General features: G+C 39.5%; 1 protein-coding gene across 3 annotated transcripts in view; it reads left to right on the top strand.

The window, feature by feature from the left end:
- The first annotated feature begins 455 nt into the window (after nucleotides 1–455).
- Nucleotides 456–18,880, top strand: part of PRKDC (protein kinase, DNA-activated, catalytic subunit) — a 214,591-nt gene continuing 196,166 nt past the window's right edge. For 2 of the 3 annotated variants that reach the window (XM_042923148.1, XM_042923151.1), the window contains exons 1-11: nucleotides 456–609; nucleotides 2,074–2,150; nucleotides 2,243–2,335; nucleotides 4,714–4,788; nucleotides 5,769–5,877; nucleotides 6,438–6,550; nucleotides 6,640–6,739; nucleotides 12,925–12,980; nucleotides 13,061–13,091; nucleotides 13,579–13,736; nucleotides 18,309–18,455. In XM_042923148.1, coding sequence (XP_042779082.1) covers nucleotides 456–609; nucleotides 2,074–2,150; nucleotides 2,243–2,335; nucleotides 4,714–4,788; nucleotides 5,769–5,877; nucleotides 6,438–6,550; nucleotides 6,640–6,739; nucleotides 12,925–12,980; nucleotides 13,061–13,091; nucleotides 13,579–13,736; nucleotides 18,309–18,455 — 1,113 coding nt within the window. Of the gene's footprint in view, nucleotides 610–2,073; nucleotides 2,151–2,242; nucleotides 2,336–4,713; nucleotides 4,789–5,768; nucleotides 5,878–6,437; nucleotides 6,551–6,639; nucleotides 6,740–12,924; nucleotides 12,981–13,060; nucleotides 13,092–13,578; nucleotides 13,737–18,308; nucleotides 18,456–18,880 lie in introns of those variants that run through there. The other variant, XM_042923150.1, reaches the window with a different exon arrangement.

Genomic DNA, 18,880 nt, shown 5'->3' with positions numbered 1-18,880 from the left:
TGTTTTTCTGTATCCGTTAGGCACTTAATTTTTAAAGACATTACACATGCATTTTTCACTCTTTATCAAGGGACAACTTTGTCGATGTTGACCCAAGCCTCTAGCTTGTTTTTTCTTTTTCCTGCCTTTGATTGACCCCAAGTGACCAACATTCCGCCCCATTTATTTCGAGGCCAAATTGTTGAATTCCTGTTTCTCCCTAGGCTTCGATGTAAGCGTCCTAAGTGTATTGTGTGTAACACATTCGTTGGCCTTCTAATATCTTAATTCACATCTAAGCGGCTCTTCTTCCAGAGAAGTCTCCATCCAAGGTCTCCCGCGAGAGCCCAGTCACCGCGAGCCCCGCCCCTGCCCCGGAAACCCCAGCCCCGAACCCGTGAGCCCCGCCTCCGAGCCCCGTGGCATCTCGGGATCCCGGCAGAGGTTGCGCACGCGCAGTGCCGGGTTTGGGCATCATGGCTGACTCCGGGTTAGGTGTGCAGGGCTCCCTACTGCAGCTGCAGAAGTCCTTGTCTGCCGGGGACCGCTGCCGCGCCGCGATGGCCAGTTACCAGCTGATCCGGGGCCTGGGGCAGGAGTGCGTGCTGAGCTCCGGGCCCTCAGTGCTGGGTGGGTACTGTCCCGGCCGAGCCGAGCGGGGCGCAGACGCGCGTGCGCGTTTGGGGTTGCTGGAGCCCGACAGCCTAGCGTTTCTCCCGCCGTGGGTGCATCTAGCGGTATTTTGAAGTCCAGCCTTTTGATTCTGGATTGTCGGAATTTCTGTGGAAATTTTTGTGGAAAAAAAGTGACTTGTCATGCGGCTTTTTTTTGTGGTTAGGAAATATGTTTTAAAAGTAAAGTTGGTGAAAATGCCTTAAGTTTAGCAATCCTTACTATGCAAAGTGGGCAGAGAGAACCAAAGGAAAGTATTTTCCTTCACCTTAAACGCGCCTAAACCCTCCAGTACCTTTCTCATACCCTCAGGTTTGAAACCTCAGAAGGAAGGTTCCTGCTTTTGAGAAGCATTGCAGAAATGTAACCGAAAAGTCACATCTTTGTGAGCAATCTCAGAGAGAACTTTTTGTTCCTTTGTAGTAAGTGCTTCTTTTCAGCACTTTAAAAATATATCATTGCTTGAAAACTTGCGATGCTATCCAATACCTATCTATTGCCAAGGGTGTATTATCAGCGGGAAAGTAAATTTTAAAAACTAACCTGTAAATGTTTTCTAGTCTCAGCGTTTCTAAGTTAGAATTCCTTTCTCCTTCCTTTAGTTAACTTGTTGATAAAGCCGTTCCAAGTTTATTCTGAATATTTAGTGTGTGTTCTTTCACGTGAGACTATAGGGGAGTGTATTAGTTTTCTCTTGTTGCGGTAACAGATACTACAAGCTTAGTGGTTTAGGTTTGTTAATCTTACAGTTCTGTAGTTGGAAGCCTAACATGGGTTCACCAAATTAAAACCCAGGCATCAGGCAGGGTCATGTGGAATTCATTTCCTTTTTCATTCAGGTTGGCACAATTCTGTTCTTGCAATTGCAGGGCTAAGGTCCCTTTTTCCTTCCTGATGTTCCCTGCTTGTAGAAACCACCCACATTTCTTGGATCATGGCTTCCATCTTCAAAGCCAGCAACCATGGGTCCAGGAACCCCTGTGCTTGAAATCTCTCTTCTCTCCTGCCCCCCTCTTTCCAACACTCTTCTTTCTCTCTCCTCCACTGTTAAGAGCCCATGTGATAATATTGGGCCCACGGATAATCCGGGATAATTTCCCCTCTTTAAAGTCAGCGATGAGCAACTTTAATTCCATTTGCAACCTTAATTTCCTTTGGCCATGTAAAGTTAGCATAGTCACAGGTGTGACATTGGGATTAGGGCTCAAGTATCTTCGGAGCCATTATTCTGCCTGCGTCATCTCAATGGAATATCATCTAGAATTTCCTGTTTTCTTTGTTTAAATACAGCATCCTTAAGTTAGTGTTTAATTGTTTATAAGGCTGAATTGAGAAATATGCATCCCATTTAGGGTGGGTTTATGGAGTGCTTTTTGGCAACTCTCTTACCTTACTTGTTTTTTTTTTTTTTTTTTTGTCCAGCATTACAGACTTCCTTAGTTTTTTCCAAAGATTTCGGTTTGCTTGTATTTGTTCGGAAATCACTTAGCATTGATGAAGTAAGTTGAAGATTTTTATTTTCCTTTTCGTGTGTATTCCTAAATGTTGAAGTGACTCTTCTTCTTACCCATATTTATTATATTTTTTACAGTTTCGTGATTGTAGAGAAGAAGTCCTAAAATTTTTATGTGTTTTCTTAGAAAAAATTGGCCAGAAGATCACACCTTATTCTCTTGATATTAAGGTAAGGAGAAAAAACATATGTCAATATTGATTGTAATTTATGGTGTAAGTTAAACTTGCATTTGTATTGTATTCTTGCCTTTCTCATCGAGGAGTTTACTTAGTGTGCATGATTGTGTTAGAAATGAAGCGGGTTATTCTTTTTAGATTTAATAAGCTAAGACCCTAATCAAAAACAACTTTGATTTGTGGCATATAAGGTAAATAATGTCTTTTATAAAAAGTCATACATAATAAATTTGGTTTTTTGAATTGTGGGTAGATTTCAAAACACTTTAAAAAACAATTTTAAAGAATTTTCCCTCTGGGTAAGATTCATATTTCATGTAGTTCGTGTGTTCCCTTTGGCCATAGTCTGAAAAGTTTGCCTTTAGCCTCCAATTTTCTTCCAACCTGCCTTCCTCAGGTTTCCTAGTGATTTACTATGGAGCTAGTAATCATAAATTAAGTTGTTAATTTTCTTTCTCAGACTTGTTTGCACTTTCAACAAGTGCCAAGGTAAGTTGTTTTTAGTTGGTCCTGAATTGCCTTTAGTTCTTGGATATTCTAAGATTTGAAGTATTCAACCTGGGGGTAATGTATAAGAAGTTATTTTATTTATTTTTTTTTTTCAACTTTTTTTTTTTTTTTTTTTTTTTTATTTATTTTTGGGACAGAGAGAGACAGAGCATGAATGGGGGAGGGGCAGAGAGAGAGGGAGACACAGAATCGGAAACAGGCTCCAGGCTCCGAGCCATCAGCCCAGAGCCTGACGCGGGGCTCGAACTCACGGACCGTGAGATCGTGACCTGGCTGAAGTCGGACGCTTAACCGACTGCGCCACCCAGGCGCCCCAGAAGTTATTTTATTAATTATAGTTGAGTCTAATATATAAAGTAATAATCATCAGTCTTTTTTTTTTTTTTTAATAGGTTTTAATTTTATTCTCTTTTGATTTCTAGTCTTGCTGGTTTAGAATCCTAACACAGTTGACCCATGAACCTGGGGGCTTCCGGGCATTGACCCCTCCTCCCCCATCCTCCTGCCTGCAGTTGAAAATCCATGTGTTTGACTTTTGACTCCCCCAAAACTTAACTACTGCTAGCTAACGTACTGTTGACTGGAAGCTTTACTGATAAACATAAATAGTTGATTAACACAAATTTTGTATGTTATATTCTTATAATTGAGTAATAAAGAGAAAAAATATTACTGAAAAAATTATAAGAGAAAATACATTTACAGTACTATATCAAAGAAAATCTGGGTATAAATGGACCTACACACTACACAGTTCAAGCCTGTGTTGTTTATTTTTTTTTTTTTTTTTTTTTTTTACGTTTATTTATTTTTGACACAGAGAGAGACAGAGCATGAATGGGGGAGGGTCAGAGAGAGAGGGAGACACAGAATCTGAAACAGGCTGCAGGCTCTGAGCACAGAGCCCGATGTGGGGCTCGAACTCACGGACTGCGAGATCATGACCTGAGCCGAAGTCGGATGCCCAACCAACTGAGGCGCCCCAAGCCTGTGTTGTTTAAGAGTCACTGTGTTTTAAAAAAATTACCTCAGTATAGGAATAACCAACATTTGTAGTGTGCTTCATAGTTTACAAAGTTCTTTAATGTACAGTTTGTCTTACTTAATTTGGCCAAAACTCTATGAGGTAGGTATTTTTAATCACTCTAGCTTACAAATGAGACTTAGAAGTTGAGAAACTCACCCAAAACTTGGAGCCAGGTGGCCTCTGTCCAGAGTGCCTGCTGGTTTTGTGAGACTGAGCGGTCATCCTATGGAGTCCCAACCATTCTTCTCTGGATTGCTTTAGTTACCTTTTTAAATTTTTCATGCTTGCTTGCTTGACATACGACAAGTACAATGGGAGGTGTGCAAGAAAGTGTAACTTTTTTTTTGTTTTTGATCTTGCTGAGGTGTTCATTTACTTTGTGTTTTTGTGATTGTTGACATCATTACGATTACATACTGCATAAATACCTTCAGTAATTAAAAAAAATTTTTTTTAATGTTCTATTTATTTTTGAGACAGAGAGAGACAGAGCATGAGCAGGGGAGGGGCAGAGAGAGAGGGAGACACAGAATCTGAAGCAGGCTCCAGGCTCTGAGCCATCAGCACAGAACCCGACACGGGGCTCGAACTCACAGACAGTGAGATCATGACCTGAGCTGAAGTTGGACGCTTAACCGACTGAGCCACCCAGGCGCCCTCTTCAGTAATTTTTAGTCTATATGTTTATATACTCTAATATATTTTAAATAACTGCTAAATTATAGTATGTCATGTTGGTATTGCTCCTCTCAGAAGTGTAGTTTTAGCTCTTGTGAGGTTTTCTAAGAAATAGAATCTTATTGATGACTTTGGTATGTCTCTTTAAAACCTAGAATACTTGTACCAGTGTTTACACAAAAGATAAAGCTGCTAAATGTAGAATCCCAGCCCTGGATCTTCTCATTAAGGTAATTTTATTATTTCTAGGTATGTGTGTTTGTATTATACATATAACTTCAAAAGCAGAAAATTGGAGTTTTAAATTGTGTTTGGGTGAGAGATGTTGGAGGCTAGGCTTTCGTCACATTGATGTATGGACAAGATTTTCCAACTATCACCTGGTAATTCCTTGGCCTTTTGCTCTCAGACTCTTCTGGAAAGTAGAGGAAGGACTGGGTTGTGAGGGGAATTAAGAGGACAAGTAAGCAAGGAATTTATTGCTCCTCTGTTAACTCTCATCACCCTGCGTCTTAAAACTTAATGTTACAAAAGTTGCTGGAATTTGCATCATTTGTCGTTCTGAGTTCTTTCCTAAACCTTATCTTGAAAATGGGTTTATACGTTGTATTTAAGTGCTTCTTGGGGCTTACTCTCACCTGTTTCTCTCTCAGATGCATCTCTTGTTTTGCATCTCTATTTTCGAATTTGGGTCTTGTTAGTCCTTCCCTTAAGTGCCTCAGAGAGAATGGTTCTAACCATAGTATTGGTTTCTCGGGAAGGTAAAATAAAGTCTACACCCTCTTCCCCTTTGTAATCCTTGTGTTCTTCTACCACCCACCTCTTCTTTTTTTTTTTTTTTTAAAGTTTTCTTTATTTTTGAGACAGAGAGAGACAGAGCATGAACGGGGGAGGGGCAGAGAGACAGGGAGACACAGAATCGGAAGCAGGCTCCAGGGTCTGAGCCATCAGCCCAGAGCCCGGCGTGGGGCTCGAACTCACGGACCACGAGATCGTGACCTGAGCTGAAGTCGGACGCTTAACCGACTGAGCCACCCAGGCGCCCCCACCCACCTCTTCTTAAATAATCAGGCTACATAGGTGTCCTGAGAGGCCAAGGAAGTCCCCCAGAGGCGCGTGACTTTGGAGCTTTGTTGTGTAGAAACAGTGCAGTACAGGAAGCTTTGTCATTATTTTCCTGTTTAGACAATGCTGGTTTGTATCATTTTAGTTACTTCGGACTTTAAGAAGTTCGAGACTCATGGATGAATTTGGAATTGGAGAGTTATTTAGCAAATTCTATGGAGAACTTGCATCGAAAACAAAAATACAGGATACAGGTGAGGTGCATTTAAATGTTATTTTTAAGTATTTTGACAAATTGATGTTAAAAAAATCAATGTAAAAACTAGGATTTCTCAACGAAAGGACTTATATGTTTCACAGGTGAATCCTTTTTGTTGAAAACAAACCCAAATGAAAGCAAACAGAAACATGTGAAGACTTCTGCTTATAAAAAAGTTTAATCTTTACAAAATGATTTCTTCTTTAAGTAGATTCCACACCCGATATGGGGCTTCAACTCATGACCCTGAGGTTAAGAGTCACACCTCAGTCAGACCCTGAGGTTAAGAGTCATGTATTGACTGAGCCAGCTAGGCACTCCATGAAATAATTTCTTTAAAATAGAAAACTCACAACACGTGTCAAATGTGACTTATAATAGTAGCTTGGCATAAAATTTATCAGGGAAGGTTCTAGTACATGAAACTATTTTTTTATGTCTTATTATAAAATTACTTTTGAACTAAACGTCTTCTCCTTTTGTTATTCATACATTTTTGTTTAATTTATGTAAATGTAATTTTAAGTCTTCACTTATCTAAAATTTATTTTTTAGTTTTAGAAAAAGTATATGAGCTCCTAGGAGTATTAGGGGAAGTTCATCCTAGTGAGATGATAAATAATTCGGAAAACCTGTTCCGGGCTTTTCTGGGTGAACTTAAGACCCAGGTATGACAAACTTTATGCTATTCTGATATCATAGATTTGATTGTGTTTTTCTCTTTTAATGGTATCTTTTTTTAAAACTCTGCTTCTAGATGACATCAGCACTAAGAGAGCCCAAACTGCCTGTTCTGGCAGGGTGTCTGAAGGGATTGTCTTCACTCATGTGTAACTTTACCAAATCCATGGAGGAAGGTATTGATTGACTTCACTTGATTTTCTTCCTTAGTTCAAAAATTATAATTCTAAAATGGATTGTGTGTTTCGTTTTTGGAACCTTTAAACCAACTGTGGATTCACATGCAGTTTGGAGAAATAATACAGAGAAGTTCCATATGTTCCTTACCCACTTTCTACTTTTATAACTAGTGATGACCTCTTTTATAACTAGTACAAATAAACACAACCAGGATACTGACATTGATAAATCTCCCAACCTTATTCACATTTCACTAGTTTTAGGTGCACACCTTTGCATGTGTGTATTTCATTCTAGGCAGTTTTATCATGTATACATTTGTGTATGCACCACCACAGGCAAGGTACTGAACAGGCTCACCATAAGGAGCCTTTCTGCTACCTTTTCATGGCCATAGCTACCTCTCTTCCCCACCTCCACCGCAAAACCACTACTTTTTGACTATTGTGATTAATGCTGCCGGAAAATGGGTATGCCAATATCTGTTGGAGTCCCTGCTTTCATTTTTTTTGGAATTTCTGGATCATATTGTAATTCTATGTTTAATTTTTTTGTCATACGATTTTCCACAGCAGCTGCAACTGCTTTGTATTCCCACCAGCAATGCATAAGGGTTCCAGTTACTCCTTATCTTTGCCAGTACTTGATATTTTCTGTTTTTGATAATAGCCTTCAGAATGTGAAGCGGTAGCATTGTGGTTTTCATTTGCATTTCCCTTATGACTGGTAATGTTGAATGGCTTTTCATGTGCTTCTTGGCTATTTATATATTTTCTTTGAAGAGATGTGCGTTTAAGTTCTCTGCCCGTTTTTTAGTTGGGTCATTTGACTTTTTGTTGTTGAATTGTTGAAGTTCTTTATGTATATGTATCAATTCCTTACCAAATACATGATTTGCAAGTATTTTCTCCCATTTTATGGGTTGCCCTGTGTCCTTTGATGTGTAAAAGTTTTTTATTTTGATGAAGTCCAGTTTATCTGTTTTTAATTTTGTTGCTTGTGCTTTTATCATGTCCATGAAATTGCCGTATTCACCGTTGAATTGTTTTTGTGCCTTCATAAAAAGTCCTTGGGCACATATGTGCGAGTCTGTTCCATTGGTCTATGTATGTATCCTTCTGCCAAAACCACGCTGTCGTTCATTCATTCATTCATTCAGAGCCTGGCATAGGGGTGAGGGGCAGCAAGACAGGAGAGAGAGAAAATCCCAAGCAGGCTCTGTGCTGTCAGTGCAGAGCCTGACGTGGGGCTGCATCTCACAAACCGTAAGATCAAGACCTGGGCCGAAAATTTGGACTCTCACCCAACTGAGCCACCGAGGTGCCCCCACGCTGTCTTTTTGACTGTAACTCTATAGTAAGCCTTAATGTAAAGTCTTCCCGTTTTATTCTTCTTTTCCAAAATCATTTTAGTATTTTAAGTGCTGTGCTTTTCCATGTAAATTCTGGAATAAGTGTGTGGATTGGATTTGCTTGGATTTTGATGGTCATTGCATTCAATCTGTATATTAATCTGGAGAGAATTGACATCTTTGCTATGTTGAATTTTCCAATCCATGAACATAATTTCTCTCTCCATTTATTTAGGTCTTTGATTTCTTCCATCAGCATTTTGTAATTCTTGGGATGCAGATACTTCCTTATCAATTTTAAAGTCTGTTTAATATATTTTTCTTTATAGCTATCGATAATGTTTCCTTGTAGTATCAACATGAAAGGTTTGGAGGGTAATCTATCTTGGATAGCATTATATGCACTACGAAATTCATTTCTTTTTAAAAAGCAAATGAAACTTTTAACGCTAAGAACAATTACCAAATTCTTCTATCTCCTGTGAGTTGCTTTTATTAGGTTGGAACATGAAATTCTGGTTGTCTCCAATATTTTTATATTTCAGTATCTAATGAGTTTTGATCTACAAAAACAGCAATTTCATGTTTTAATGTAATATTTTTACTCACCCCTTTCTTGCTTGGGATGTTGTGGTAGCTCTATGATATTTCTCTTCCTTTATTTTCTCGCTTTTCTGTCCCATATTTTGTTGCCAGCTTCCCATTCATCAGGTTCTTGCTCACAAGTCACCCATTTGAAGCCCTTATGATGCCCCTGAGATGAGTCACTTCCTCTGGCTTCTATATTCTCTATAGAATATTTCTCTATGTTTTTCTATATTCTCCTATTATAGCACTTCCTGTGAGGTATTTTTTAATTTTTTTTTAACGTTTATTCATCTTTGAGAGATGGAGAGAGACAGGCATGAGTGGGGCCGGGGAAGAGAGAGAGGGGGACACAGAATCTGAAGCAGGTGCCAGGCTCTGAGCTGTCAGCACAGAGCCTGATGTGGGGCTCGAACCCACGGACTGCAAGATCATGCCCTAAGCCACCCAGGTGCCCCTTGTGAGGTATTTTCAACTTATCAGGTTATATGTTTTTGCCACTTGATACTGGCAGGAAATGTTGCTGAATTGTCTTTGTACTTGATTGGTATATTGATATTCAGTGAACACATGCAGGTTAAGAAAAATAACAGTGCTTATTGCTCATTTACCACATGCTAGAATAGTTGCAAGGAAAATTCCGGTAATAACTCTCTAAGATAGAGAGTCATATTCTGTTTTCTAAATTAGGAAGCTAGAACTAAGACAGGTTACTCGCCCAGAGTAACACAACTGATGCAATAACAGAGTAATGGCTCCCAAAGATGTCCTCATTCTGAACCCCTGAAGCCTCTAGAAAGGAGGCTGACACCCTGATTTTACCTCAGTGAGACCCGTTTCAGATTTCTCATCTACAGAACTGTACAGTAACCAATTTGTATTTTTAAAGCCACTCTGTGATAGTTTGTTGCAGCAGCAATAGAGTATATAACCAATAAGTGGCAACACTGTGATTTAAGCCTTGGTCTGAGGCTGTAATTTATAGTTTTTCTGTCATGCCATGATCATGTGACTTCAAGCACTAAATGCTAATACTAATGTTTTCATTCATACAGTATGTGTTTCCTGGGTGCCTTCTATCTAAAGAGTAATGAATTAGATGTGTTGGATGTAGTGATCAGAATTACCAGGTTCCTTCCATCATTAGCTCAGTCAAGTAGAGGAAACAGACCTTAAACAGCTGAAAAAGCTATTACAGATTTCAGGGTTTAATCATGCAAACAGGTTGGGTACAGTGAGTAGGAATATCAGAGTGTGGAGAGGGTGGAAGATGTACCCAGCTTGCTGGTTCTTTCTGAGGAGACAACCAGAAGCTAAGGCCTGAGGCCAAGCTAAACTGTGGCAAGGAGCCAGCTGGGAAAGAGCTCGAAAGGGCATTCCAGGCAGAGGGACCAGCAGGTAACCAGGCCTCCAGTCTGGCCAGCGCACAGTGGTCAGAGGGGTTCAAGAGAGTTGGCGTGTCTGTAGCTCAGTGGCACACAAAGAGTGCCTGGGGGAAAGATGGCACAGGACGTAAGGTCAGTGGCTGAGGCCTCCTGAGCTGGAATTTCATTCCAGATGGAATGGGAAGCCATGTTTTTTCTCTAGTGAATAGGTATGAGCTAGTTGGTGTTTTAGAAAGGTCTGCTTGACTGCTGCCATTGTATGTGAGATTTGTTTTAGTGTAGGATTAACAGACTTTGCTCTTGAGTGTAGCTGTGAGCATTGAAGTCGCTGCAGTGGTGACTAAGCTGGGCGGGATGGGAGAGGGTGGGTTTCAGGCAAAAATCTGGCTTGTTTGGGACATGTGTGACATGGCACATCTCAGATGTTAAGTGTGCAGTTGTAAATGTAAGGCTGAATCTTGTAGGAGAAATTAGACACCGATATATAAATTTGGAAGTCTTCAGCTTAGAGGTAATATGTGAGGCTGTGAGTGTGGGCCAGATCACCTAGGGAGTGGGTGCAGGTCACAGATGTAAGGTGCTTTGCCCTGGGAGGAGTCTGAATGCTAAGAGCTGCAGAGTGGACCCAGCTCAACAAGGGCAGCTTCAGTTGAGTGTCAGGACAGGCCAGACAGAGCAGTGTGAGGGTTAATAGGGTACAGACAAGGTTGGAATGGAAGGGAGGAAGTGGAGGCTATCTGCAGAAAACCCTTTAGTGAAATCTTAACAACAGAGACCAAAGAAATGTGGTACAGCTGATGGGAGACATGGTGGTAAGAGAGGGTTTTTAGAAATAGATGCCAGAGTTTATACACTTCCATTCTAGCAGAAAAGGGAGAAACAACACGTGTTCATCAGCACATGAATGGATAAACAAATGTGGCATATGCACACAACAGAATATCAGTCAGCCTTTAAAAAAAGGAAATTGGGGCTCCTGGGTGGCTCAGTTGGCTGAGTGTCTGTCCGACTTCGGCTCAGGTCATGATCTCACGGTTTGTGGGTTTGAGCCCCGCGTCGGGCTCTGTGCTGACAGCTCAGAGCCTGGAGCCTGCTTCGGATTCTGTGTCTCCCTCTCTTTCTGCCCCTCCCCCACTCGCACTCTGTCTTTCAAAAATAATTAAATGTATAAAAAAATTAAAAAAAAAAAAGGAAATACTATCCCATACTACAGCATGTGAACTTGACATTACATTAGGGGAGGTAAGCCAGTCACAAAGGTATAAATACCGTATGAGGTAGCAGGGACAGGGACGTTCATAAAGTAGAATTGAGGTTACCAGGGGCTGGGGGGCAGGGGAGTCAGCCTCTAAAAGGTACATCCTTTCTATAGGGGATGATGAAAACATTTTGGGTGTAGATAATGGTGGTGAGTACATGACAATGTGAATGTATTTAATGCCCCTGAATGGTACACTTACACATAGTTAACATGGTAAGTACTGTTACATATATTTGACTACAACAAAAACATAAATACAAGAGAATGCTTGTAGAGGGAGTGGTCTGCTAGAAAGCAGAGATGGAGGGGCACTTGCGTGGCTCGGTCAGTTGAGTGTCCGACTCTTGATACTGCTCAGGTCATGATCTCAACGGTTTGGGAGTTCAAGCCCCGAGTTGGAAACTGCGCTAACGGCGTGGAGCTTGCTTGGGATTCTGTGTCTCCCTCTCTCTCTGCCCTTCTTCTGTACTCGGTTGCTCCTTCTCAAAATAAATAAATAAACTTAAAAAAAAAAAAAAGCAGAGGTGGACACAGGAGAGTGGACTGTGGGAGGCAGAGCCTGGAGGTGGTGTCCATTCCCGCTCCTTAGAGCTTAGGCCCTTCCATCCCTGGGCCTCACTGTGTTCACCTGAGTCTATACATTCTACACCAGCTGTGCGCTGACAAGTGCCTGGTATCTTGAATCTGCACACCTCTGTTTACACGGTTACTTTCTATTAGAATGACTTTTTTACCATGAGTTTCCATTCTTTTAGGCCCAGCTCAAGTGCTGCCTTGTCTGTAAACCCTGTCTTGAATCCTCACACCCAGAAGAAATCTCTCCAAAGGAACTTTTTAAATACCTCTTTTCTGGCATTATCCTACAGATATGATGTTTCTGTCCTCTTAAACCCTCTCTGACCCCTTCTCCGTCTATTTTCTGTCACAGTTGGGCTCTGTTTTCGAATGTATCAGTCCTGTCCATCAAAGCAAACACTTTTTGAGCGTCTCTGGTTTGCAAGTCACTGTTACAAAGGCAGAGAACTTAGTGATGAGAAAAGCATGGTATCTGGACAGCTGCGGTGAATACCGGTGGGAGACAGTTAAATAATTGTGACGTCCATCAGGCCAGGATAAGAGCTTTGGGTTATACTTGGGCACCTGTTTTGTCGTCTCTTTTAGGAGATAAGTTTGCTAAGGTCAAAGATCATATTTATTCATATTTGTAATGTATACAACGTGCTGAATGAATGCCTGGGAGTACTGGGACGATGATCATGTGTGTGGCCTTATGTAATCCTGCATACAACTCTCAAAGAAGCTATACAGTGTCCCTTTTTATAGATAAGAAAACTGAGGCTCTGAGAGATTACCTAACAGAGCTTGTAAGTGATGAGTTGGAATTGAAACCCGTGTCGTGAGTCCACATTTTCTTCATACTTGACTGCAGTAGTAACTGTTGCAGCCGTAGCTTACAGCTCACCAGCTGCAATGAATGATAGCAGACGCGATTCCTTAATTCAGGCTGTCTGAAACAAAACTGTTGGTTGTAAAGTGTTTGCAGGTTTGTCAGATGATGCTGTTGGGATTTGTAACGGGCTTCTTTCTGTTTTTACCCAGACCCCCAGACTTCAAGGGAGATTTTTGATTTTACATTAAAGGCAATCCGTCCTCAGGTAGGATTAATATTACTCCAATTCTTCCATAACTGAGACTTGTGATTGTTAAACATTGATGGTATTTTTTTTTTTAATAGATTGATCTGAAGAGATATGCTGTACCCTTAGGTAAGATTGTGTAATTAATAACGTGGAATATTAGAGATTATTAAGTTAATGTCTTGAGTAAACTTTTGCTTAAACTGTGCGTGAAAGTATGTGATGTTTCACATGCAGTTACTTACAGGGAGGCTTTTGGTGACTTTGTTTTTAGCACACAAACTCCAGTTAGATGGTCACACTTAGATTACATGATTTAAACAAAAATTGCTTTAGAACACCTTTCAGAGGATCCAGATTGTTTGGTTCTGACTTTATCTAAATAAATCCTGATCCTACTTCTGAACTTTATTTGGGGGCGGGCGGGGGGTCCTTGGCCTGTTGATTCAAATGGACGTTGGCGGCATTAGAACTCTGATTAGGATCTGTAGGTTATTATAAAGATAGTGGATCTTCACGAACAGTTTTAGTTTTGACATATACCTGAAGCTTTCTTAGTTTTTTTGTTCTGCCTTTGTTGTTCCTTTTTTAAATATAATGGTTTTTGCAATTGCAGCTGGCTTATGCTTGTTTACCCTGCATGCATCTCAGTTTAGCACCTGCCTCCTGGACAACTACATTTCTGTATTTGAAGTGTTGTCAAAATGGTGTAGCCATACGAATGGTGAAATTAAAAAAGCTGCACATTCAGCTCTGGAATCTTTTCTGAAACAGGTATTAATTCAACTTTTGTTTAAAAATATTTTCTTCCATGCAAAAAATTAAATTCCAACCTTGTGCATGCACATTTGAAAAATGAATACAGGTTATTTTTTAGCTCTTGTAGTATTTAAATAAAAAAGCCTGGTTATTAATCAGCTGCATGGGTGGCAGCAGGACTGAGAGATAGGAAGATACCAGATCTGATCACAGCCTCAGAGCGAAGACTGGGAGGTCTAATGGACATAAAAGTGGCAAAGAGGAGGTAGAAGGAAGAAGGACTGGAAGGTCACGGATCCTCTGAGTCAGGTTGGGGTGAGAAAACATATTTCCTTAGAGGTGAGGGCCAGCTGTCAACGTTAAGATGTTTGTGTTTGTTTCACATTACTTCAAGAACAAGGAGAGTCCATTTGCCCTTATGTATTTTCTGTCTAGATAGGATGTGATTGTAGAATTGAGCCTGCAAATTTGGAAACATGTTGGCTAGGGAGAATGTGCTATGGCTCTCAGCATCCAGAGGTGTCTAGAAATACCTGCTGTTCAGGCCAGGTGTTACAGATTTAGACTGCTTGGGTGGGTTGTGATGGAAAACTCTGAAGATTCACCAAAAGTTTTGTTTGGAGCAATGTTGTAAATGGTAGTTAAATTTGCAAGCTAGTCCATGAAGACCTACCTGAAATGTGGCACAGACAGTATCCTGTTGTAGGGATATAACAGTCTGTTTACAGACACTCTGGTTGTTTCCATTTTGGGGTCCTTTTAAATAAAACAGTAAGAACATTTGTGACCAAGTGTTTTTGTGGACATACGCTTTCACTTCTCTTGAGTGAAAACCTAGAAGCAAGATTGCTGGGTCTTGTGGGAGGTATATATGAAACAGTAAGAAACTGCTAAACTCTTTTCAAACTGGTTGCGCCATTTTATATTCCCAGCAGCAATGCGTGGGAGTTCCTGTCAGCCCATATCCTAATCAACACAGGGTTTTGGTGGTCTTTTCAATTTTAGCACTTCTCATGGGTGTATAATATTGCCTTACTGTGGTTACAAATTTGAGTTTCTGTGGTGACTGTTGATAATGATCTTTTTTTTCCTGTAGTTACTAGCCATTCTTTTTTTTTTAATTTTTAAATTTTTTTAATACACATCCAAGTTAGTTAGCATATAGTGCAACAATGATTTCAGGAGTAGATTCCTTAAGCCCCTTACCCATTTAGCCCATCTCCCCTCCTACAACCCCTCCAGCTACCCTCTGTTTGTTCTCTATATTTAAGGGTCTTTTATGTTTTGTCCCCCTCCCTGTTTTTATATTATTTTTGCTTCCTTTCTCTTCTGTTTGTCTGTTTTGTATCTTAAATTCCTCATATGAGTGAAGTCATTATGATATTTATCTTTCACTAATTTCACTTAGCATAATACCCTCTAGTTCCATCCACGTAGTTGCAAATGGCAAGATTTCATTCTTTTTGATTGCCGGAAGAATGCTGGTGTTATTTTGATAGGGATTGCAGCCATTCTTATATCTTATGAGATACTCAGATTATTTCGCTCATTTTAAAATTAGATTGTATGTCTTTTTATAAATGAGTTGTAAGAGTTCTCTACATCATTTGGTACAAGTCCTTTTCTAAAAGTATTGCAAATAATTTCTGTGGCTTGGCTTTTCATTTTCTTAGCATCTTTGAAAGAGCAAATGTTTTAAAGTTTACATCCAGTTTACCAGTTTTCCAATTTTTTTATTAAAAAAATTATTTTTAATGTTTATTCATTTTTTTTTTTAGGGGGAGAGAGAGAGAGAGAGAGGCAGAGAGACAGAGATAGAGTGTGAGCAGGGGAGGGGTAGAGAGAGAAGGAGAAGTTGTTGAAGCAGGCTCCAGGCTCTGAGCTGTCAGCACAGAGCCTAATGCGGGGTTTGAACTCATGAACTGTTAGATCATGACCTGAGCCAAAGTTGGGTGCTTGACCAACTGAGCCACCCAGGTGCCCCTACATTTTTTAATTTAAACATTACTTCTGAGGGAAAGAAATTTTTCAATAGCTTTATGTAAATTTTTTATGAAAAACATTATAAGATAGTAGCATATAAGTATAAAAAAATGTAGAAGAGTACAAACAACATTTAAAATATCCTGAAATCCTACCGTTAAGAAAAAAATCACTATTTCAGTGGCACTGCTTCTAAACCTTCCCCTCCCTTTCTCTGTCCCTCACTGTCTCCTTCTCTTTCTTCTCCCTTAACCTCCTTTCATTCCCCTTCTTCCCAGGGGGAAGGTATGGGGATAAAAGAAGAGAGATATCTTGACCAAAAGGAATATTCATAATTTCTGTGACCTTAAGGTTTTCTGCTATGTTGTGTGTGTTTCCCTGATAGCACACTGAAATCTACATGATTAACTTATAATGGCAACATAGTTGATATATATAATTGTATTTAAGTTAGAGTTCCGTTTATCCTCTACTGTTGGATAATTATTTGCAACTTTTTGCTACTGTATCAGAAAATAATTGGATAATAATGTATAAAAAGGATGTTTGCTGAAAGCATAATAATAAATTAGAAAGTTTTTAAAAAAAATTTTATTTAAATTCTAATTAGTTAATATATAGTGTAATGATGGTTTCAGGAGTAGAATTCAGTGATGCATCACTTATGTGTAACACCCAGTACTCATCACAAGTGACCTCCTTAGCCCCTCCCCCATCCACCTCCCTCCATCAACCCTCAGTTTGTTCTCTATGGTTGAGTCTCTTATGGTTTGCTTCCCTGTTTTTTTTTAATCTTTTTTTTTTCCTTTCCCATATGTTCATAGGTTTTGTTTCTCAAATTGTCCACATGAGTGAAATCATATGCTATTTGTTTTTCTCACTTATTTTGCGTAGCATAAGACACTCTAACTTCATCCACGGTGTTGCAAATGGCAAGATTTCATTCTTTTTGATGACTGAGTAATATTCCACAGTATATATACACCACATCTTCTTTATTCGTCAGTTGGTGGACATTTGGACTTTTTCCGTAGTTCGGCTATTGTTGATAGTGCTGCTGTAACCGTCGGGGTGCATGTACCCCTCTGAATCTCTATTTTTGTATCTTTTGGCCAATACCTGGTAGTGCAATTGCTGGATTGTAGGGTTCTATTTTTAACTTTTTGAAGAGCCTCCATACTGTTTTCCAGAATGGCTGTACCAGTTTTCATTCCCATCCATGGTGTAAGAGGTTTCCCCTTTCTCGACATCCTTGCTAACATCTGTTGTTTCCTGTGTTGTTAATATTAGCCATTCTGACAGGTGTGAGGTGGTATCTCATTGTGGTTTTGATTTGTGTTTCCCTGATGATGAGTGATGTGGAGCATCTTTTCGTGTATCTGTTAGCCATCTAGATGTCATTGGAAAAAAGTCTATGTCTTCTACCCATTTTTTACTGGATTGTGTTTTGGATGTTGAATTTGATAAGTTCTTCATAGATTTTGGATACTCGGCCTGTATCAGATATGCCAGTGGTAAATATCTTCTCCCATTCCATCGGCTGCCTTTTAGTTTTGTTGATTCTTTACGGTGCAGAAGCTTTTTATCTTGATGAAGTCTCAATAGTTCATTTTTGCTTTTGTAGAAATAGTGTATAAATGTGAAAACATTAAAATATATTCATAAAGTGAACAAGTATTTGTTTACTTCTTGAAGGAACATGTTCTTTTAAAAAAAATTTTTTTTTAATGTTTATTTTTGGTAGAACGTGAGTGGGGGGATGGGGCAGAGAGAAAGGGAGACACAGAATCGGAAGTAGGCTCCAGGCTCTGAGCTGTCCACATAGAGCCTGATCCAGGGCTTGAACTCCCACACCATGAGATCAGAGGAACATGTTCTTGATGTGTGTGAAGAAGGAAATTCTGAGGCAGTATATGTGATATCCCATTCTTCTAAAATAAATGGTTTTGTGTGGGATTGGGGTGTGTGTTGGTAGTTTGGCAATGGAAGTGTGGATACCTGTTTTCTGCTTCTGATAATTATCTAGATTCTCTCTGTTCTTGTCTTGGACAGTCTTTGTGTTGAAATTAGGAATGCTTTCTTGAATACCTGTGTTAGTTCTTGCATTTAGGTTACTGTCCCTTGGTAGATAGAGATCTACTTGCTTCTCAGAGTACTTTTTCCCCTTGCCTCACCCAATTCAAGCTTCAGTGTATAGCTTATTTTTTTGAAAGGTGAGTTACACATGTGTAACACAGTGTAACACACTGTGAGTTACACATGAGGTCTAACTAGGCCTCCTGCTACATTGGGAGACCTAAATGCAAAACCTTGTTTTTGTGCATATGGCTTTCTACATTTGCCTGATCATCTTCAGTCCCTTTCTGTAGGAAAAATGTATCCTGTATAATAAAGCCTTGTTTAAGAGAGTGTCTTTTCTGTACTTGATGCAGACTAAGCAGATTAGAGCAGTAGTTCTTTGTCAGTAAAAGCAATTGTGTAGAATTACAACAACATATTGATAATATCTAGTTCAACAATCTACCCTTTTTACGTTTGTATAGATTCTTATTCTTTTGTTTTGCTGTTAAATATTCCTAAAAAGTAAATATTATGCCGTTGCAGATTTCTTTTATGGTGGCAAAAGATGCAGAAATGCATAAGAATAAACTGCAGTACTTTATGGAGCAATTCTATGGAATCATCAGGAACACGGATTCAAACAGCAAGGATTTATCCATTGCAATTCGTGGATATGGACTTTTTGCAGGAGTATGGCCCGTTAATTTACTCTGATCTTTTTATTTTCATTTGAGTGTTTAAAGGAATATAATTTATTGTGTTTTTGAACAGCATCTCACACTTGTGACAGTATTGTTACTTGCTTTGTTGTTAACTTGATTTTTCAGTGCCAACTATGTACTAGGATTTTGTGCACATATTACCTCAAATTCTCATAACTCTCCTATAAGCTTTTAGGAGTATCATTCCACTTTACAGATGAGGAAACAGACCCACAGGAATTAGGTAACTTGTCAAAGGACATAGTAATTGACAGAGCTATGATATAAATTGAAGTCATTTTTTCAGTTACGCTATGCTGCCTGTTATTTATGAAGTAAAATTTTAATTGCTGTTACACAGTGTTTTAGAAAGGTTCTTATGACAGGAGTGTATTTAAGAATATTGATGGTAAC

The sequence above is a fragment of the Panthera leo genome, chromosome F2, assembly GCF_018350215.1.
Source record: "Panthera leo isolate Ple1 chromosome F2, P.leo_Ple1_pat1.1, whole genome shotgun sequence".
Classification (NCBI taxonomy): Eukaryota; Metazoa; Chordata; class Mammalia; order Carnivora; family Felidae; genus Panthera; species Panthera leo.
The sequence above is the reverse complement of the archived record's forward strand: the minus strand, read 5'-3'. Positions and strand labels throughout refer to the sequence as shown.